At 38.5% G+C, this 23,200-nt stretch overlaps 1 protein-coding gene across 2 annotated transcripts in view; it reads right to left on the bottom strand.

Moving 5' to 3' along the window:
• The window catches only part of TTC17 (tetratricopeptide repeat domain 17), a 97,307-nt gene that overhangs the window by 48,897 nt on the left and 25,210 nt on the right, over nt 1-23,200 (bottom strand). For both annotated transcript variants that reach the window (XM_037069084.1, XM_037069083.1), the window contains exons 6-16: nt 20,154-20,263; nt 19,428-19,572; nt 18,863-19,002; nt 17,087-17,247; nt 15,554-15,666; nt 14,650-14,796; nt 13,220-13,335; nt 12,898-13,063; nt 11,694-11,771; nt 11,333-11,557; nt 4,742-4,928 (exon numbers count right to left, since the gene is read on the bottom strand). In XM_037069084.1, coding sequence (XP_036924979.1) covers nt 4,742-4,928; nt 11,333-11,557; nt 11,694-11,771; nt 12,898-13,063; nt 13,220-13,335; nt 14,650-14,796; nt 15,554-15,666; nt 17,087-17,247; nt 18,863-19,002; nt 19,428-19,572; nt 20,154-20,263 — 1,588 coding nt within the window. The remainder of the gene's footprint in view (nt 1-4,741; nt 4,929-11,332; nt 11,558-11,693; nt 11,772-12,897; nt 13,064-13,219; nt 13,336-14,649; nt 14,797-15,553; nt 15,667-17,086; nt 17,248-18,862; nt 19,003-19,427; nt 19,573-20,153; nt 20,264-23,200) is intronic.

The following is a 23,200-nucleotide window of genomic DNA, read 5'->3' as shown; positions in this document are numbered from 1 at the left end:
ATCTTGAAAAGCTGATCTAAAAAGTTTTAAATTGGCAGCTTTTCAAAAAAGGGAGGATAGCCCTGGCTGGTGTAGCTCAGTGGATTGAGCGCAGGCCTGCGAACCAGAGGATTGAGGTTCGATCCCCAGTCAGGGCACATACCTGGGTTGCAGGCCAGTTCCCAGCAGAGGACACATGAGAGGCAACCATACATTGATATTTCTCTCTCTCTCTCTCCTTCACTTCCCCTCTAAAGATAAATGAATAAAATCTTTATGAAAAAAAAGGGAGGATAAAGGCAGTTTAAATCCTTGTCGAACTGAAACCAACATGAATTCCTTGATCACTATATAGAGAAGGAATCATGAGCCTTGTCCATCCTCCTGAAACCTTATACTGTCTTAATGAAAACTTCAGACAATAATATGTCAGACAAGTAAAATAACTTGTGAAGCTTATTTCAATACTGTAAAAACAAAAAAGCAAAAGCAGACAGATCATCTAAAGGTATGACTAATCATTATCCAGAGATTTTTCATTCATTTTTGTTTATTGAGCAGCTGCAATTGCTTACGTTTTCAAATACAAGTTCATGGTGTTTATAGTTTATAAACTATAGTTTATAGTTTCTTTCAAGTTTCAGCTTTCAAAGCTGGAACTCAGCAAAGCAACTGTGAATGAACAGGATTACCATGGAAACAAGTACAAAACCACTGTCAAAGAAAATTCAATACTGAAATTAATTCAGCACCATCAATGAGTTTTTAAACCTAGAAAATGCTATATAACCCACTTTATTTAGGGGCTAGCAGATGTTAGATTCTTTTCTAAACTAGTTAATTACACTGTGAAAAGGGCTACATTTTAAAAATTATTAATTAATGAGTTCTTTCTAAAAGAACTAAAAAAGTATTCCCACTTCCCAATTATTTTCTTTTAATGTTATTGTACTGGACCCAACAATATTCTTGGGATAATCTGGACCACCAGACACTACAACTTTAAGGAAGGTCTGTTTCAGGTTAGTATCTTGGGCTAGTTGAGGTTATATTCTGGGAAAAAATTTCAAGACAAATGAATTTCCTATCTTGACATGAGTAACACATAATAGGAATCAATTTCAAGAAACGAATACTGATGGAATTTTTATACACCAACAATGAACTATGAGAAAGAAGACCTAAGAAAAAATCCCATTTACTATAGCAACGAAAAAAATAAAGTACATTGGAATAAATTCAACCAAGGAGGTACAAGACCTATACTTGGAAAACTATAAACACTTAAAAGAAATGAAAGGAAGACACAAATAAATGGATGCATATACCCTGTTAATGGATTAGAAGAATTATCATCAAAATGTCCATACTACCCAAAGAAATCTATAGATTCAATGCAATTCCTATTAAAATACCAATAGCATACTTCAAAAATTTGTATGGAACAAAAAAAGATTCTGAATAGCCTCAGAAATCTTGAGAAAGAAGAGCAAAGTTGGATGGATCACAGTACCTGATATCAAACTATACTACAAGGCCACTGCAATCAAAACAGTTTGGTACTGGCATAAGAGCAGACCATAGACCAGTGGAACAGAACCGAGTGCCCAGAAATAAATCCATGTCTCTGTGGTCAATTAATATCTGACAAATGGGGCACAAGCACACAATGAAGTAAAGGCAGCCTCTTCAATAAACAGTGTTGGGAGAACTGGACTGATAGATGGCAAAAAAAAAAAGAAAGAAAGAAAGAAAGTAGACCACCAACTTACACCATACCCCAGAATAAACCCAAAATGGATAAAAGACTTAAATTTAAGTCATGATATCATAAAAGTCGTAATGGAAAACATGGGTAGTAAAATTACAGATATCCCATGTAACAATATTTTTGCCAATACGTCTCCTAGAGCAAGGAAAAAAAGGAAAAAATAAACAAATGGGACTTCATTAAATTAAAAAGCTTCTGCACAGCTAAAGAAACCATCATCAAAATAAAAAGAGAACCAACTGTATGGGAGAACATATTTGCTGATGATACAACAGACAAGTTTAATTTCCAAAATATATAAAGAACTCATTTAACTCAACACCAGGAACACAGACAAGCCAATTAAAAAATGGGTAAAGGACCTGAATAGACACTTCTCCAAAGAGGACATACATGAAAAGATGCTCAACATCACTAACCATCAGAGAGATGAAAAATGAGATATCACTTCACACTGGTCAGAATGGCCATCATTAATGAGTCAACAAACAAGTGCTGGGGAGGGTGTGGAGAACAGGGAACCCAAGTCCACTGTTGGTGGGAATGCAGACGGGTGCAGGCACTGTGGAAAATGGTATGCAGTTTCCTTAAAAAACTAAAAATGGATCTGCCTTTTGACCCAGCAGTTCCACTACTATGAACATACCCTAAGAATTAGAAACACCAATTCAAAAGAACCTACGCCCCCATGTTCATGGGAGCACTACTGACAATGGCTAAGTGTTGGAAACAGGCTACACTCCCATCATTAGATGAACAGAATGTTTCTGGTAACATTTTAAAGTAATTTTGTGAGCAATTAAAAGCTATACTTTTGTTCACTTCAAAAAACTGCAGCACATGTACACTAAACAGCAGAAAGAAAGAGGAATTCCTACCTTTTGTAACAGCATGGGTGGAACTGGAGACTATTATATTAAGTGAAATAAACCAGTTGATGAAGGACAAATACCATATGATCTAACTTACAGGAGGAATCTAATGAGCAAAATAAACGAGCAAAATAGAACCAGAGGCATGGAAAGAATGGAAAGGGATTAAAGAGCATATATCAATAACCCATGGACATGGACAATGGGGTGGGGACAGACTGTGGGAATGGTGGTCGGCTGGGTGGAAGAGGGCAAAGGGTGAAAAATTAGGATAATTGTAATAGAATAAACAGAAATTAAAATAAATAAAAGTGCATCTTAACAAAAAAAAGAAACAAATACTACACAAAAGCATGTAACACTAATGCTAAGGAAAAGGCTTTTTAGAAAAGGGACATTATATACTTTCAAAACCTCTCTCCCAATAACAAACAAATCAAGAGAGGAGGGAGATGATAGTAGGTAAATAAAATAAAACACTATTAATATATAAGCAGCTCAATGGAACAAGTTAAACTTGTTTACAAAGCTGTGCTTAGGTAACCTACAAAACATTTTTCTGGGATTCAGTAAAAAAATAAAGATCTGCCCTGGCTGGTGTGGCTCAGTGGATTGAGCGCCGCCGGCCTGTGAACTAAAGGGTCACTGGTTCAATTCTCAGTCAGGGCACATGCCTGGGTTGCAGACCAGGTCCCCAGTAGGGGCTGTGCAAGAAGCAACCACAGTGATGTTTCTCTCCCTCTTTTCCTCCCTTCCCTTCTCTCTCAAAATAAATATATAAAGTCTTAAAAAAAGAATGAAAATAAAGATCCATAACTTGCACTGTGAAAGCTCTGAATACTTTGTACACATTATGCATTTCTACTTATTTTTACCCAACACTTATAAGAATCTCATCTAGTCCTCCCAATAGGTATATGAGATAGACTTTTATCGTCTTTCCTTTTATAGATCAGGGCACGAGTTACTTTACTGGGGTTGACTCTAGCATGAGGGACTCCACTCCACTGCTTTGCTAAACCACGGTCTGTGACCCTTGGAATTCTTGCAAGACTTCCACTTTACACTGTGCCCAGCATCGCTCCTCAACTAGGTTATGGAGTTATTTTGCTGGGAGATTTTTGTTTTTTTCCCTAAAAAACCAGGCCCTGATACTTTTTAAAAATGAAAGCAATATAAACTGCTTGCGATGGCACTGCAATCCTGAGACCCTCTAGAATAGGGAGTCAGAAAAACCAGTTTGGGGTGCCAAATCTACTAGTAATTACTGATTATCCTTTAGACAAGTCACTTAGCCAAGTTGGTGTCACTTTTTTTTTTTAACATCTGAAGTGAAGGCGCTGAACAGACAGCCCCCTGCTCGAATACTACAACCAAATTCAAACATTTAAAGGAGCACCACCGTGTGCTCTACGATGGTGAGCTACCGAGGATGTACATTTGTAAACCGTGCCTCTCATAATTCAAGAGAAACTCATTTTTTCTCTTGTAGTAAAGGTTAAACAAACATCGTGGAGCTTTTAGAGAGCTCTAATGGATGAATTTACAACAGTTTAGATAGTAACTCAAGTATTCTGACCCAGGTGGACACACCTTTGTACACGCATATGTGCACACTGCAGAGTGGCTTTGGAAGACAGTGGATGAATGCAGAGATACCACTCATGCCAGGGGGCTCTTCAAAGGTGAGGGCAGGTTTGGATGCCCTTCACTGAAAGGCAAGAGGGTGTATCTCTGTGTATGAGCACAGAGAAACTGTTTGAAATCTAACTACACAGTTTGAATTCATGGACAGAAAAAATATCCCTGACCATAAATATCAGTTGCTATAAAAACATCAGAGACTTGGGAAAAAGACAAAAAAATCTCGCAGCCTACCAATCCCGGATGAATGTACTTTAGTCAGCCTTTCTCAGCTAGTGTTCTGAGAGAGAATTAAGCCTAACAGTCTGCAGCATCTGTATAGTAAGAAATAAATAACTTCTTTCCTATGCATCTAGAATTATACTAGTTATGCAATATGCTTTGGAAAAATTGAGAAAGCCATTTTCCGTGTTGTTGACCAGGACAGGAATTCTGGTGGAACTCATTATTTTGCCAGCACTTAACAGCTGCTTACCACTGCAAACAGAAGAGGTGATGTTGTACAGAAAAGGATAAAACTGCATACAGCGAATCAACTTCAGGCTGCTTTCACACTCTGGGCATTTGGTAGTTAATTTCAAAGCCTGTCTAAAGGCCTCAAGTGCCCCACTGATATTCTTCAGAGCAAGGTAAGCATTTCCCAGGCTCAAAAAGGTCAGGGGCTGAAAAAAAAATCAGCAAAATGTTAATGAATTAATATTATCTGAGAATCACAAAGCTTTACACTATAGGTCTTTTGGCTTTTTTTTTAGGTTACCCCATAGAAGTTCATGGCTAACTGCCCACTTTACTTTCACCAACTATTTCTAAATCGTGTAACATAAATATAAATTTATCTTTTACCTTTTTCCTAAGATAAAAATTGCATACATAAAGTATGTAATGTATACTAATATTAAGTATATAGATCAATGAATTTTTATATATACAGAGGTCTCTTAACCACCACTCATCTCAAGATATAAAAAAAAACATTCAGAATGTTCCCAATGCTCCAAGAGGTTCCATGGGGCAAAGTCAACCCCAATCCCAGAGGTAACCACTGTTGTGACTTCTATAGATTAGCTCTGCCTGTTCCTGAACTTTATATAAATGGAATCAAACAGCATGTTCTCTTATGTGTATATACAATATGTACCCTTTTGTACCTTTTTTCACTAAACACAAAACTAAGATTCAATTAATTGAATGTTTCTGTGTATCAGTAGTCAATTCTTTTTAAAAAATGTGTAATGTTGCATCATATGAATATAGTACTACAGTGTATTCACCTATTCTCTGATACAGGTATCCGAACTGCCTCCAGTTTTTGGCTATTATAAATAAAGCCATTATCAATATTCTTGTGAATGTCCTTTGATAGCCGTTATGTACTCATTTTCCGTGGGTGTATACTTACCAGTGGTTCTTAAGGAGGGGCATGTACTCAGTTTTAGGAGATACAACCAAATAGTTTTTCCAAAGTGGATGTACAGATTTATACTCCTACCTGTTAGTATGAGAATTTGCTCACTGGGTCAGGCTTTTTAAATAAGCGGTTTTAGTAAGACGAAGTAGCATCTCATTGTGGTTTTAATCTGCATTTCCTCAATTAGTAATGATGCTGAATATTTTTTCATGTGCTTATTATTTATTTAGATATCCTCATTTCTGATGTGCCTGGTGTTTTCCCCATTTGAAAAAAATGGACTGTCTTTGCCTTATTTATTTGAAGAACTACACACACACACACACACACACACACACTTATACATACAAGATACAAGACCTTTGTTGGAAATATTTAGCACAAATATCTTCTCCCAGTCTGTGGTTTTCCTTTTCACTCTCTTAATGGTGTCTTTCGATGAATAGAAATTCTTAATTTTAATGAAGTTTAGTTTATATATTTTTCTTTAATTATAGTTAGTGCTTTTTGAAATCTTTGCCTAATGTAAGGTCATGAAGACTTTCTCCGATTTTTTTATCAAGAAGTTTTATTGTTTTATCTTTTACCTTTTAGTACAGGATCCACCTTAAATTAATTTTGTGTACAACGTGAGGTAGGAGTAAAGGTTCGTTTCTTTTCCCCTAGGGGTTACCCAGTATTCCAGCACTACTTACTATAAACCGCCCCCTGCCCCCACCCCCGCTGACACACACATGGAACTACAGATGTGCCTTTGTCATAAATCAGGTGACCATACACACGGGGGCCTACTTTTAATTTCTCTATTGTTGTTCCTTAATATATTTGAGTATATCTGTGCCAATTCCATATGGACTTCATTACAACCAGTCTTCAAATCTAGTAATACAAGCCTTCCAACTCTATTTTTCTCCATCTCACACCAGATTTTTTTTTTTGGCTATTCTAGATCCATTTCTATTTAGATTTTAGAATGAAGTACCAACACACACACATATGTACATGCAACTGCTGAGAGAAAAATAATACCTGTGAAGTGAATCTATAAATCAATCTGGAGAGAACTTACTTCTGAAGAATACTGAATCTTCCAACCCATGAGCACAATGTGTATCTCTACTTACTTAGGTCTTTTCCCCCTTATCAGCGACGTGTAATCAGTATGGAAGCTGGCTGCATCTTCCTTTAGATTGGTTTCTCGATATCAGATACGGACGCTGTCATAAACAGTTTCATACTCTGTTTTCCTACTGTTTGGTGGGACTCGGTTTTTAAAAGAAGGCCAAAGCGTTTAGTTTAGGGTGTTTTAGCTGAAATATATCTATGCTTAGTGTTTTTGTGATTTGCTTGTATACCATTCGTTCTACACTTACTTTATGATTGAAAATATTTTAAAAGATCTAAGAATGTCTCATTCTCAAATTGCACTTTATATACCTATGAAATGCAACACCCATGGTTTACCCAACTACTTGCTTTTGATACAGGTGTTTAGGTCACCCAAAATGTCTCATGTAACAAAGCCAAGGTGTGCAAAATATCCCAGATTAGAAGACCTAATTCAAGGAGGTTTCAAATTACATGTGAAGTATTACTTAGTGGTTTACTCTCAGATTCAAAATGAAATTTCGCACCTTGACTTCACGATTGTTTTTACACTCTGTGTAAGAAAGCAGTTGTGATTACTGTTACGCCCGAAGTGATGGCAGTGCAAATACCCTGTACTGAGATGCACTAGTAAGTACTGTGGGAAAAATGATAAATTTTCATCAGTGCTTCCAGAAAATAATCACTGAATATTTACTAGTGTTTCGGACACTGGGGACCCAACAAAAAGGAAGAACGCTAAATCCCTGCCCTGTGGATCCCAGTCTAGCGTTACACAACTGTGAGGAGAATGTGATGGAGCAAATCACAGCAGGGTACAAGCAACCCTAGAGTNGAATGTCTCATTCTCAAATTGCACTTTATATACCTATGAAATGCAACACCCATGGTTTACCCAACTACTTGCTTTTGATACAGGTGTTTAGGTCACCCAAAATGTCTCATGTAACAAAGCCAAGGTGTGCAAAATATCCCAGATTAGAAGACCTAATTCAAGGAGGTTTCAAATTACATGTGAAGTATTACTTAGTGGTTTACTCTCAGATTCAAAATGAAATTTTGCACCTTGACTTCACGATTGTTTTTACACTCTGCGTAAGAAAGCAGTTGTGATTACTGTTACGCCCGAAGTGATGGCAGTGCAAATACCCTGTACTGAGACGCACTAGTAAGTACTGTGGAAAAAATGATAAATTTTCCTCAGTGCTTCCAGAAAATAATCACTGAATATTTACTAGTGTTTCGGACACTGGGGACCCAACAAAAAGGAAGAACGCTAAACCCCTGCCCTGTGGATCCCAGTCTAGCGTTACACAACTGTGAGGAGAATGTGACGGAGAAAATCACAGCAGGGTACAAGCAACCCTAGAGTGGGGGAGTGCCATTTTAAATAGAGTGATAATGGAAGGACTCACCGAGAGGTTAGCATTCGTAAAACATTGTAAGGACATGGAGGAGCATGCTATGAAGAAATCTCGGTGGGAGGGTGAAGTATTCCAAGCAGAGGGAACAGTGCAAAGACCCTGAGGTGGGAGCATGGCCAGCGCATTCAAGGCAATGCAAGGAAGCAAGTGAGGCCAAACAGAATGAGCGAAGGATTGACCTCATGGAGATGAGGTCAAAAAAGAAACAAGGTAACGCAGGACTTTTATACCATTATATCTTTCTTTTACTGTACATTACACGGAGAACCGCTGCAGAGATTTGAAGATACAAATGACATTTCTTTCTTTTTTTTTTTTAACTAAGGAACTGACTGTTGCTATATTGTGAATAGACTGTAGGGGGACAAATGCCAAAAGAAGAGAAGCGAGGTAGCAGCTACTGAAATAACCCAGATAAAGACAATGGTGGTTTAGATTAGACAGCAGTAGAGATTGTGATAAATAGTGAAATTCAAGGTATATTTTGAAAATAGAATCAGCAGGGTTAGCTAATGGACTGACTTTGCCCTGAGAGAAGGAGAAAGATTATACACGAGGCTCCAAGTTTCTGTCCTGAGCAACAGGCTTTACTTGACTTAAATGGGGAAGATAGAGAAGAACGAACTGGAACAATGTGAAGAAGCTTAGTTTTTTTAGTGTGTTTTAGACACTGAGGTGGAGATGTCAAGCAAGCAAGCTGCCGCATAAAGGAGTCTGCAGTTCAGAGCAGAGGTGACAGACGATTCAATAGGGAAAGGACGGTGCTCTCGAGATACGGTACCAGCACAACCGGCTACCAGTGTGGACATGAGCTTTGACGAATAACCTTTGATCCCTACCTCACATCATAAAGTACATTTACCCTGAAAGGGACCATAACCCCAAATGTACAACCTAAAACTATAAAACATCTAGAAGACAATACAGGAAAAGGTCTTTGTATACTTGAGAGTTAACTATTTAAAGACAAATCATAGAAAACACAAACAAAACAGAACTAATTGTTTCACACTTCTTATAAAGAAGTTAAATCAAACAACAGAAATAAAAAGAGAAAAGACAGACAAATGTAAGGGTAATTTTGAAAAGCTAAGACAAAAAAGCAAAGGAAATATTTTTAACATAACAGATGGAGTTAAAGACTACTGTGTAAGAGTTCACATGAAATTAAACAACTAAATTTGAACAAAATGAACAAAATGCATATAAGAACTTTTACTTTAAAAATTAAAAGACAAAGACATTTATATTACAACAGAGAAGTGAAAACTTGACGAGAAAACTTGTTTTACAAACATAAATTCACAGACAGTATGACACAGCCAAAGGTGTGAGCCCTGTGGCCTCTCTCCCTGAGCTCAAATCTCAGCACTGACTTTTGGTCACTCTCTTGAAGTTTCTTCGTCTATCAAATGGGTAAATCCTATCTTGTAGGGCTGTTGTGAGAATCAGGTAAGTTATTGGATGTAAAGTGCTCACTATCGTACCTGGTTCTAGAACAAAATCAACAAAAGTTAGCATTTATTGTTAACTGCCCAACTCTGGGGAAGATACAGGTGAAATGAGTATTTTTAGACCTTGGTTATGGCAGTGTATATTGGCCCAAATCTGTTGGTAGATTTTTTGGTATTTTGTATCATAGTCATTAAAATATTCATGTTCTTCTTAGTAAGTTCAGTGCTAGCCATCTTTATTAACAATTATCTGGAATACAGAAAAGGCCTTACAGAGAAAACCATATTGATAACAGCTAAGCACTACTGGTAACCTAAATACCCAACGACAGAGCAGTGAGCTGTGATACACCAATCCATCCAACCTTTACACAACCATTTAAGCAGATGGCTATAAAAACTAAGAAGTAGTAAGTTATTTTTATAGAATACGTTTTAAAGATCACCAATACATCTGAGTTACAATACTATGAAATATTTACATAGAAGAAAAGCTGAACAAGGACACACTTCCAAACGCTGGCAGCTGTGGACGAGGTACTGACTAAGGCTTCTTTAGGGTATCTACTCTGAATCACTGATTTATCTTTTTGTTCTTGTTTCAGTATACTGTTTTTAACAATTGAAATTTTAGTATTACATTCAAACGTAGAAAGGCAAGTGATCTGTAAAGAAGCTCTTTCTTCTGAAGAATATCCTGCCTAGTTGCCTTGGCTTTGTAGCAGTAGAAGGTGAAAAGCATCGGGGGAATACAGCTGCATCCACCTTCCATCTGGACACCCAAACTTCCTCACGTCCCATGCACAGCGTGTGCTCCCAAGCTGCCAGCACACCGGGCGCCTAGTAAATATTCAACAAATATTGGATGTGCTTCTTTAGCAACTCGACCTGTTGTATATTATAGCAACTGTCAACTTTTGCTTCAAATCCAGCCATGAATTTGTGTATTTTAAAGGATACTCGTTTTAATAGGAACTATTTTCTCCTCATACTTAAAAAATGGCTTCAGAATATCTCAAATAAACCTACATCATTCATGCATACTTCTTCTAAAAGTTTCTTTGGATAGAAAACATAAACTTTTAGATATCAGGTATAAAAGCAATGTAATTGTACATTTATTCTAACTGTATTTCATCAAACCTAAGATGTCATGTCATCGATTGTATCCTTATTTCAGAGATGCTGAAATATGATAAAAAGGAAGTGCTATCTCAGAAACTAAAATATGCAGCTAACTGCAAAGTGCTGATGCGACTCCGCGGACTGCAGGGGGAGGTCCCAGGCATGCTCATCGGCCCACCTGTCTTCACCAAACCGCCTTTAATCTGCGCCCTGGCCTGGCTGGTATAACGATAGCTATAAATTCGAGTTGTAGAACAGCATAATATTAAGCAGCATGCATGTTGTGATGAGTAGGACACAGGAAAACCAGATGTTTCAGAATAACAGAAAATAGTGGCCGTGTATTTTTAGCAGCTATGTCATTCCTATTTAAACGTAATTTTCTAAAAAATATTTAACTGTATAATCACACATTTCACTCATTTAAAATACACACATCAAAAATAAAACAAAATATGTTCCACGTGCTCTTGAAACATGCACATTCTACTCTGAGTCTGAGTTACCCTGCACAGCATACGTAGCCACAAAGGAGCATAAAACCTTACCTCAGAGCTATTGACGGCCAAAGCTTGAAGAAGCAGCTTAGCAGCATCAAGATGAAGGCCATAGTGAATCAAAAGGTTGGCCAGGTTCACAAGAGGAACGTCCTGGTATTGAAGTGGAGCCAAATTCAAAGCTCTTTGAAGACAAGCAATAGCAAAAGTGCTATTTCCTACTGCTCTCCAGTAGAGTCCAGCTTCATTGAGTATCAGCCAGACAGGAGCATTTGGCTGAAAAACCCCAAACACTTCACTTAGTACAAGAGTTCAGTACTTGTTCTAAAAAGAGTTTTTGATACATGCATTTTAGTGTTTAATTACAACTATTAATGACTTAACTTTCCAATGTCTGAAGTAGGTGACTCACCTTATTAATAGCGTGAAATAAGAAAGACCCAATTTCTTCTTCTGGGATAGTATAGTTGTTAATACGGGAAAGCAAAATCTGAAAACAACAAAAGGAAGACCGACTCAGTTGAAAACAGCAGGGAGCACGTTTGAACAGAATCTCTACAGACAGCAGCCTCCACTGCAGCTCCCCAGGAACAGCTAATTTGAATAGATATTTACAATTACATAACATGAGGGCACAGACACACCAACAGGTATGGACCTGCTCACACGTATGCCCTAGTTTCCTATAATTAAAAAAGCTGGAAGATATATACCCCATATACATACTAAAGTGATCTGTCATGTCCCATTAAAGCCAAGCGAAGTGTCCAGAACAAATGAGAAATTCTTCAGGAGACAACAGCATGCAGTCCCTGATGCAATAAAGATCTACCTTCTCCAGCTGGGAAAGCACCTGACCCTACATTAGTCTATGGTTGTGCCGCACGTGTGCAACTGCGAGCAACTCTAAGACAGGTAATAGAGTCTACCTATCTTTGTATTCCTAGCACTCTGAACAATGCCTAGCACATATTTTTTGCCTCAGTAAATGTCTGTTGAATGTAAGTAGTAACTGTTCAGTTTTAAAACTAAGTTTAATAGGAGGTTGTTGCAATGGTCTATTTTCTCTGTAGAAAGGTTATTTTTTCATTTGCACCTATGAAGTGGAATGTAATACAGGATTTATAATCAGTAATAATATATTCCTAGTTACACATAACAGAATTAAAGAAAACAACATGACAGAACTTATTTGTAAAAATGTTCCCAAAACGGTTATCAAACTTACACAAATTCCTAAGGACCTCGTATAAGCCCAAAGCAAGGCTGACAAGGCCATGGGAAAAGAATCCTCAAGCTTTCAAATCACACAAACGTCTGAAGGGGATGCGGAGCTACACCGAGCGGGCACAAGGGCCCCACCAAGAGACAGAGCGCCGCGTTCCTCGTCTCGCAGCCCCGTCAGCGGGAGGGAGTGTTCGGGGTCTAGGCCAAGGGCAGCCCGAGGAACACTTTCCTGGCCCTCTTTCAACAGCAACACTGACTTCCTAACTCCATCCTTCAGTGCGATCAGGGGAAAGCTCAACCACGCCTCCTACCACGTTTCTGTTCCACCGCAGGGGTTGGGAAGTCACCCAGAATGGACGGCAATAAACACCAGCCTACGTGAGCCTTACTTTGCGTGCATGGTCATCTGGCATTTTGGCTTTCAGATCCATGCGGACCTCTAATTCTTTGACTAAGTAGGACAGGGTCTGGCTTTTTCTGAAGTCAGTTATGGAACAGTCAGGGGTATGGGCCTCTTCTTCTGAAGAATAATCATCACTGTTGAGTTCGTGGATCCTGGCACAAGAAAAAGGAACAATATTCACATTTTACAAGTTTGGGTGATGTCAACATAAAGACTTAACCTTTCAAGTCCAAGGCTGGTGCTCTCAAAGAACTGCCAGGTGACAATCATGCAGATTCAAGTGCTTTGCCAAATCCATCAGCACTTGCCTGAGTCCTTTGTTTTCTGGAGGCAGAAAGTATGTTGGCAACTCTCCACCAGCAGGGACTCCCGGGTAGCTTTCTGCACAATCCGCCCTTTTAGGCCAAAGCATATCCTGTTTGTCCTAACAAGGAAAGAACGTTTCTCATCAATTCTTTGGACTTGGCATTTCAACATGCCTAATGAACTTTTAAAAGAACATATGAGTATACTAGGATAATTAAACAATAATTTAGTTATTTTAAGATAAATGTAGGCATTGTGGTTGACTGTGTAATATTCCTTCTACTGCAGATTATTAGTCTAAGACAGTAATTCTACCTGCTTTACCACATACTGGTTCAGGGTTGGGCGGGCCTAAGGCAGGTGAGCCAATGAAACCGAAGGAGAGGCTTGCTTGGGGCTTCTGGGAAAGAAACGCCGGTCTTAGTTTCTTAGGCCGCATAAAAACAAAACACTTTTTGCTCTAGTTGCTGCTGGCTGTCAAGCTTTAGGATGAAAAACAGTACCATGATGGCAAATTTAAAGAGATGAAATAAATGGGTCACTGGTGACATCCCTGAGCCACTGAATCAACCAAACTGAAATTATGACTTATCTCTAGACTTCCGGTAATGAGAATTTTCTCTTGTTGAAGCCAATTTGAGGTGAAGTTTGTGATTGTTCCTGAATGTACACATAGTCTTATAAAACTGACACAGAAAACTATTTTTCCCTTAACTAGGACCATTTCTTTGCCAATACCAAAGTTTAACAACTGATTTTGATTTGTAAAATGTTGACTTTTCCTAAATATAGAAGCTTGCTAAGCTTATATCCTGATGCTATCAAACTATGGGAAATTTATTTCAAAGTGGCTATATTAATTTTGTTAGAATACAAATACGTTCTGAAAATTTAATAGTGAATTAAAAAAATATATGATCTCTGGTATTTCTACTGACTACCATACAGCTATTTCTTAGAAGTGCATCTTTAGAAGTGCATCTTTATTAACTTGCTTATCACCTGCAGCTTCTGCTAGGATGTAAGCCCCAGCAGAGCACAGAATCTGTGCTCTATGGTAGTAGGACCAGCCTGGTACACAGTTGGGAGCTCAATAAAAGAATGCTGGTCAGAAATGTATATCCAAGTATGCACTTAGGTCCAGTCTAGACACTTGTTAGGGGTGGTAACTGTACTCAGAGCTCAAAGCCTGGACAGAAATCAGAACATCAATCTGCCCCATTTGACTGGAAAGATGTCAAGGCAGACCCAGTGTCTCACTTACCTACCTAGCTGAACGCCTGCTGTCTGGTGTAAGTTTACAAAGTCCTGACCTGAGCTGAACTGTGCTGTACTGTGACAGGGGCCAGATTAATCTGTGAGGTTGAGAGCCACTGCCTTAAAGGAGCTTGTTTGTATGAGAAAATTGCTTCCTCGCCCTCTGTTAACTTACTCTATATGCATCAGAGTCCCTGCCCCAGATCCAGAGAATAGAATGGGCTACAGGAGAAGCCCTGACCAAATCACTGATGTCACTCTGGTTTGCTGGAACATCAAAGTTCACGGACATCATACTGGAGGTTGATGAATCTTCACCAAACTGGAAAATGAAAAGTTCAATCAAATTGAGAGCAGAAAAAGAGTTGTGACTAAGACTGATTCAAAACATGTGGTGAACACTCAAAATTACTATGAAATCAGAACTTTTAATTATTCTCAGAGCTATGCTCCAACAGTATTCTCTCACAGACAATGTTGCCAGCCAGCAACTCTCCACTAACCAGGCCACTGGGTTGTTCTCCTGTCCTGTCACTTCCTTTCGATGACTGAGTCTATTTTAGGTTTAATGATTAGCTGATTTAGAGGCCTGGTTCATTATTTCACTCCCCTACCTAGACTACAAACAATCACTACTCTATAAAATTAATGTTCTGTGGGTCAAAGCAAAGGTTCTTAAGAGTTTAATACAGCTGTCATTCAGGCCTTATAGACTACTGTACAATCAATTCCAAATATATATAGCCTTCCTCCAAACCAAGGTAAAACAATGTTTGATGTTCTCGTAAGACTGAGTAGTTCTAAAACTTTGTTAGATAAGAGAAAGGGGCCAGGATGGGACAGGGTAGGAAAGACTTGGGAAAAAGGAACGAATACGATGAGTATTTTTTGGGAAACAGAAATGTCATTCATGGAGGAACAGGGTACTTTCTATAATCTCTGACTACATAAACATAATGGATAACTCAAAACCTTAAATGACAATCAAAAATTGTAGGGATCAAAAATACAAGGAGGGGGCAATATTACTTAGGTATGTAAAAGTTTACGTAAGAACTAGAAAAGAACAAGAAGAAGACCTGAACATAATCCACGTTTTCAAAGATATCTCCCCGATGGTAGCGCACAGGTTGGTCCCACTGGCAATGTAAGCTATGCTGCTGGTTGACCAGACGGCATATCTGATGATTTCCTGAAATGAGAAAGAAAATTAAAACTGATGAGAAAGACCAGCAATGTCAACATGATTTTCTTAGTCTAAACCATTTGTTTCCACTCTGGATTCTTCAGAGCCTGGCAGAGCACTTACTGAGGTATTTATATGGGAGAACATGAATTAATGGGTAATTAAATTAAATTCTTCTAAGGAAGACTCACTCCACCTACAATACATAGGGTCTCCAGATAATCGTTAAGATATCCTCTGGCAATTACATTCTATGATTGTAAAAATCCACTAATTACAAGAGACTTCAGCCATTTGTCTGTAAAGAATTTGTGTTACATACTTCATAACCCTGTTTCAAATTACATATAAGAGCTCTGGTTGCACTTCAGTACAGACAGAGAAGTAAATAATCCTAAGGACTGAACATACTCTTTACACTCAAAATAGCACAGAAAACTTGTTAGGTGGATTGTAAAATGAATTGTGAATGGTCACAGCTAAGGTTCAAAGATTAAGAGGCTTTCTAGACCTCTTAATGATAAACGATAAATATATTGATCAAGGCAGAAATGTGTAATATAAGGAATTCTATGAATTTATTCTTCAGTGCTAAGCTGTTAGACCTGCTCTCTTAGGGTTTAATCAAAAATAACAATTCTGGATGTAACCAAATCACTGATCTCCTGACAACCCAAGTTCCCTTAGCCAGTGGTTCTATTTTGGGCCTACAGATTAAGAGATTTTGATACATCCTCTTCCCAGAAAAAATGTTTGCACATACACAATTCTACTTAAAATTCTGGGAAGGTTTTTAGAATTCCCTGAACCTAATCAATTGACCCAGATTAAGACCTGCTTGAGATACATTCTAATCTAAAATCTTACTTCTAAAATACAATGTTTGTTTTTAAGGGAGCAAGAAAAAAAGGTTATTTATTTGGCCTTATTGCCAGTGTTGACTGAAGAGGTGGATGCTGTTTCTAGGGTGTGTCTGGCTTGTTTTACTCGGCACAGGCTCCAGGCACAGTGTTTTCAGACCAGCAGCAACAGGCATCAAGCAGAAGCTTGTTAGAAATACAGACTCACACCTCTCCTCCGACCCACTAAATCAGAAGCTGCATTTTAACAAGATCTCCAAGAGACTGACTCGTAGAGTAAAGCTGGAGAAGTACTGATGTAAGCCACAGAGGGCAAACAACCATTCTTAAGACTAGGATCTAGAAGATTTGACTTTTACCTTAAAATGTAAATTAAAAAAAAAAGTCCAGGGACCAAACCAGCACTCCAGGCCTGCTGGTATACTTGCTGTGATGATACTTGATTTGAAAATCTAAGGAAGTTATAAACTCAACTTTATACTGCTTACGACTACATGAATTATGAAAGCAAAGTAAGCTACAAGGGCATTTCTGAAGCTGCCTCCAGTATCCGGATTGGTGCTTACCTAATTGGGCCTCTTTCGCCATCTGCGTCTCATGGATGATATTTCTTAAGATTTGCTCCTCCTGAATCAGCTTATGTTTTTCCAGGATCTCCTGTTGCCTCAGGTAGTGATCATGCTGCTTTTGATATTCTTTCAACTCATTCAGTGTTCGCTGGAGGGATCTTAGCATTTTTAACACCAAGGAAAAGTTACAGGGCTTTAAAATTGTGAATGTTAAACCCACTTACATGCACAGGTTTTCTGGTTCTGAGCAACAACTGCTAGATTTTATTTTTCCCTTTTAACATATAATCACTGTACCACAAGTTCAAGAAAAATGAGGCTAAATAAATGCTATTGTTTTATTAAAACTTGAGGGCAAAAAAAGTGGATGCAAAATTCTCCCCTTAAATATAACTACCCTGACATTAAATAAACAGTGTGCAGGACTTTTCATGTGCCAGAAAAGATGCGTAACAATATACTACAAACTTTTACACTTTAACAATTCTTGTTTCCTTCCACAAAGTTTATCAGTTCCAGTGACTCTCAAAGCCTTTCTAGAATCCTCCTTTGATTTTGCCTAAAGACGAAGTTAAGTGTAAGGGCCGCTATACCTTGTTCTCACACTTTAACTCATTGATTTTATAGATTTTGGGAAAAACCACAGAAATTTTACTTTAGAGAGGAATACTCTTTACCACCTGGTATCAAATCAGCTGCCTGATTATATTTAGTCACAAAAATCTTACTACCTAGTACACTATATCATATGGAGATTTAGGAGCTGTACAGATTGTATTAAAGAGGACCAACTTGATTCTTAAGAGCATAATATTAGAAGAAGCTCAGCCAGGAAAAGTTCTGATCTGGTGTAATAGAAGCCAGGTGTAAACAAGGAAGGCAACCTTTGAAGGCAACCACAAGACTGCTGTGGCTCCAGGGGAAACTGAGTTTGACATCCCTGCCTTAGACTGGAAAGTCAGCAAGTAGAAAAGTTCAGTGAGCTCCAAATCATCGTTTAATTCTCTAATAATCCAAGTAGACTTGAAACACTGAGTGATGAACAATTCATTTCTGAGTTATGTGGTGCTTCTTAATTGGCCCTATATTTATGGAATCAAATATTTCTATTAAGTATACTGCAAAGACCAAGTACAAGAGAATTCCGTTACTGCACAACTTATACCAATCTGACTAAAATGTGGGCAAAATAATGTCTCTTATCCTCACTTAACCAACAATAGCCCGACCCTAGGATTCAAAAGAGAGGAAGATCAAATATCGCATGTGCAGGTAATGTTACTGACACTGTATTCTATGGATATAAAACCGTGACGAACAGACTTTCTGAGTATTCAGCAGCACACCCCCTCCATGTGACTTCACAGAAGTAACTGATATTCAAATCACCACTAACTTGTACTAAACCTCGTGGATATGGAGAAAAGGGATGGGACTAGCAGTAGTGAAAATCTGCTTTTTAAAATTCCAATGAACAGCTCTGGCTGGTGTGATTCAGTGGACTGAGTCCTGGCCTTCAAATCAAAGGGTCACCAGTTCACTTTCCAGTCTAGGGCACATGCCTGGGTTGCGGGCCAGGTCCCTGGTAGGGGGCGTGTAAGAGGCAACCTCACATTGATGCTTTTCTCCCTCTCTAGAAATAAATAAAAACAAATCTTTAATAAAAAATAAATACAATTCCAGTGAAGAAATTAATGCCGGTATTACCATCTACAGGTCTAACCTAAGGTTCTATGGTGCTAGTGCTTCAGGGACAGTTTTTCTCCTGATTACCTATGTTGAGCTTCCAATTTTTGTTCCAGTTTTTGCTGACACAGGACGGCATGCTTCCTCTTTATAGCCTGCTCAAACCCAGGTTTGGCCTGCAAAGCATGGTCATAACAGAGCACCGAGTGGTTATATTCCCCAAGCATCTGAAAGGAGAAAGCACACACACACACACGGGAAAAATGTTAGCCAGTCTGTCTGCATCTGTCCAAATCCCCTAATCATTTATGAGATGACACCAGTATCTCACTCTACAATGAATATTATTTTGACCAGTGGCCAAATCATTTTGACCAGTGGCCAAATCTCCACAATATGAAAACATGCTATAGGATGGCTTACTTGGAAGGTATTGCTATCTTAAGAGGTATACTATGCAGAAATTTAATATGCCTATCAATGCAATTACTCTCCCTTTTTGTAGAGAGGCTGGGAAAACTATGATACATTTCCATCCCCTTTCCCTGTTTGAACTAAAAGAGGAAGGGAAAAGGGTATTTTCAATTGAGGGACCCCCCCCGTCCTACCCAGCAACTAGTTTAGCTCATGAAAAACAAAAAAATGTATTTACTGCATATATATTTCCCAAAGTGTAATAGCTGGTGAAGAAGTCACTGTCGTCCAGGGCTGCGTGGACCACGACAGCAGCATCAGCAGAGAAGTGCGCTCGGTGCAGAACATTGGCCAAGTTGACCAGGGCGATGTCTTTATTGCGCCTGCAAGAGAAGGAGAGAGCAATGAGGGGGAGGAATGAAGCCTGTGCTCCACGACGTGAACAACTATCTGACAAGGGAAAATCACGTTCACAGTCACAGAGCTCAGGGACATAACTGAGTACACACACAGATGGAGAAGAGAATTTACAAAAACCATCATGTTTCATTTTTGCATAACTGATGATACTCAATCTAATAGCTACAAATTCTGCCACAAAAATAAGGGCTGGCAGACATTTTATGATTTTAAAATGTATCTAGGACTTATATTTGTTTTGAGAAAAATTAAATTTATGATAATGTCTCCAGTTGAGGTCCTTGTATTCAAGTCTCAAGTGGGTCAGAGGGCATCTATGTTATGTATTTTTGCCCTCATGGAAATCAGAAGTATATTATGCTATTTTTACTTTGAAGTCTTTGAAATCTGTCCTTTTTTGTGATGGGACTAATTTCTTTGAATAGGAATGAAGGAGAGTGTAATAAGTACAACACAATGCTTCCTCTTACTGTTTTTTTTAATGTGTTGTTTAAAAGCCCAAGCTGTATGGAAAATCAGAAGGTGTGAAGGGGAGGAAACCTACCTGGAAGAGAAGTGAAGGGCTCGCATGGCACATTCTACTACCTGATACGGCTCATTCTTTATTCTCCAGTAAAATGAAGCCATGTTGTACAGTACCCATGAGGAGGAGTTCTAGAGATTTAACAAACAAAATGACAATCAAGCACAGTTCAAGACAGTTTCTTCAAATTAATAATGTTCAAAGTAAGCACCTTCACTAGTCTAGGACTTCGGAAGTTTAAGATGAAGAGATAGACTCACAGCAGTGACAAAGCGTAAGACAAAGTACTAGTAAACTACACCCGTGAGAAGAGCCTCCTGGTCGTCAGCTGTGCAGGTGCGTCAGGGTGTGATCTACAGAGCAGACCGTCCAACTACAGGCGACCATTCCAAGGGAAAAACAAACTGAAAAGCCCCCCACGTGGGCTATAATTTATTGGGCCTTAGTTATTTCAAGATTTTAGAAGATAGGGCCTCACCTACTGAGAGATGCCAACTGCTCTAACATGAAACTGCTGAAATGAACGTATTTCAAAGTTTTCTATTTACCATCTGAGTGAAGGTATATACATAAGCAAAGGACAGGTTCCTGCTTCTGTGACAGATAAATTGGTCATTTTCCTACGTATGTTTAAAATCTAAGTCAAACCTTCCCCCTTCTATACGTTGATAATAAGTGTGTTATCTGGTCAATTTAAAAAGGAGTTCACGTAGGTTTGCTCCCTTTGTGCCTTAGACCCTCACGCCCTCACGCCCTCACACGCACACACACACAGAGCCTCAACCACACAGACGCCGGAGCACTAAACTGGACCACGTCCAAACCACAGTGTAAGCGAGTTTGAACCCAAGCAGAGAACTTTCAAATCCAGCACACAGAAGGACGTCATAAAGTTCAAGAAAAACTGGGAAAACATGTATGACAGCTAACATTTAATATCTTTACTACATAAGGAGCTCATAAAGATGTAAACAGACCAAATGAACAAACTCATAACTAAAGACCATCAACCAAAACCACAACAGACAATTGAAAAATATAAAATAATGGCTACTTAGCAGGTGAAATGATGCAAAACTTAACAAAAAGTAGAAATTAAAGAGATACAAGTTGCCTTTTACAAGCTGGCAAAGCTTAAAAAGAGCACGGGACTGGCTCCCCTGGATACCAACTGCAGACACCAAGCAACCCAGACACCACTGGGTACCGGCTCCAGAGGGGCTGGGTCAGCACAGGCCAGCACTGCTGGGGGATGATCTGCCACGTGTTTGTCAAAGGCCTCAGAAATGCGATTGCCCTCTGACCCCTACAACTCCACTATTAGAAAGTTATCCTATAAGAATAACTAGGTTTTAACTATACAAATGTATAAAAATAACAATCCAAAAGTATACAAAACAGTCATTAGTCATGTTTTCAAATTTTAATTTTTACTTTATCTTTTTGTAGATTTTAAATATAATCTGATTTTTATAAGGATTATTTTATTTTCAAAATAGTTATTTTTAAGATTAAGACTAAGGATAATTCTCTGTTACTCAGCCTTATATACACTATCTTCAAGAAAAGCGTATGATTTCTTCAAGTGAAACAATGAAGGACTTGACCACTACGTGTAGTTGGTTAACGGTCACTATATTCTTTCGCAAATTACTTTACTTGAGATTGAATCTCCTTTTTGATAGCCCTTTGAGAGAGTTTTCCTTCAAATAAACAGATACTTTATCTCTTATTTTCAGACTTCAAATTGTGAACTGGAACAAAAAGAGGAATTAAACATTCTACATGAATTACTGAAAACATCAAGATAAGCAGAATACTCTAGAGTCCACACATATTAGAAGAGAAAAATGGACCTTTATAAATACTCCTTCTGTAAGATTTCTCATAACATCGTTCCCCAAACCCATACATGCTCTACTGTCATGTTGATCACTCCCTCCTCCTTTGGAACGCATTTCCCCCTTGGCTCTCAGGACCACATTTTTCTGGACACCCTTTCTGGTCCCTTCTGCTGGCCCTTCCCCCTCTGCTGGACAGCTAAACGTAGGACCTGGGACTCAGAGGGGCCTCCTCTCACGCTCCGGCTGTCCTTCAGAGGACCCTACCCAGGCCCATGGCTACCAATACTCCCTATTTACAATTATTCTCTATCCATACACTCAGCTCTGCCCATTCCTGAAATTCCAGACTCACACAGATTTCAGATCCAACATGGCCAAAACGGATCTCTATCTTCTCTTTACTCACTCAACCCTCTTCTTCCTTCAAGTTGCTCAAGCCAAAAATTGGGGAATTATCCTCGATTCCCTTTTCCCTCATTCCCCATACCTAATTTATCAGCTACTAAATGGTTCCCGAAATAGTTTAAGTCCCTCCATTTCCAATACTAACTATTCTAGTCCAAACCACCTTCATCTCTCTCTTGAACTAGTAAAGGGTATTTCAAATCCTCGGCTGGTTTTCCCTTGTTACTCATCACGTTCTGGGGATGTGATGTCTTACATTACCTTCAGAAAAACAAGATGAAGACAACTCAGCAATAAAAATAACCATGTATGATATAAAGTGTCCTCGAATAAACATATAAATATACAATGTTTCTGAGTAAACTGCATGCACGTAAACGTCGTAATTGCACATCTTACTCAACACCACTAAAACACTGCCTAGGAACCAGGCTCTGCTCCAACACTCCCTGGGCACAGGGAAGAACAAAAACGGTTTTCTAATTCCCACATCACTCTGCGTGATGTAGTTAAATTCTCAGGCCCTGTTGTATAATTCCCTACTTCATTTTTTTAAAAGTAGATGTTCCCTTGAAATAAAAATTACTAGAATATTTTATTGCTAGCGGTAACTTTTTTTCTTATTCAGACAATAATGATAATCTACGTATTACGTGTAGATACAGCAGAGACTAATGTTAAATTTTCTTTCACACTCAAAATATATAATCAAACCTATAATCTCTGTTGCTTATATTAACATATAATTCTTTAATGAACTAGTTTAAATAAGTCTTTTTAGCACCCTTTCCTGGTTAAGGGAACTATATCATCAATATT

Source organism: Sturnira hondurensis, unplaced genomic scaffold, assembly GCF_014824575.4.
Source record: "Sturnira hondurensis isolate 20B ecotype Veracruz unplaced genomic scaffold, ASM1482457v3 Scaffold0018399, whole genome shotgun sequence".
Classification (NCBI taxonomy): Eukaryota; Metazoa; Chordata; class Mammalia; order Chiroptera; family Phyllostomidae; genus Sturnira; species Sturnira hondurensis.
This window is presented reverse-complemented; position numbering and strand designations above follow the sequence as displayed.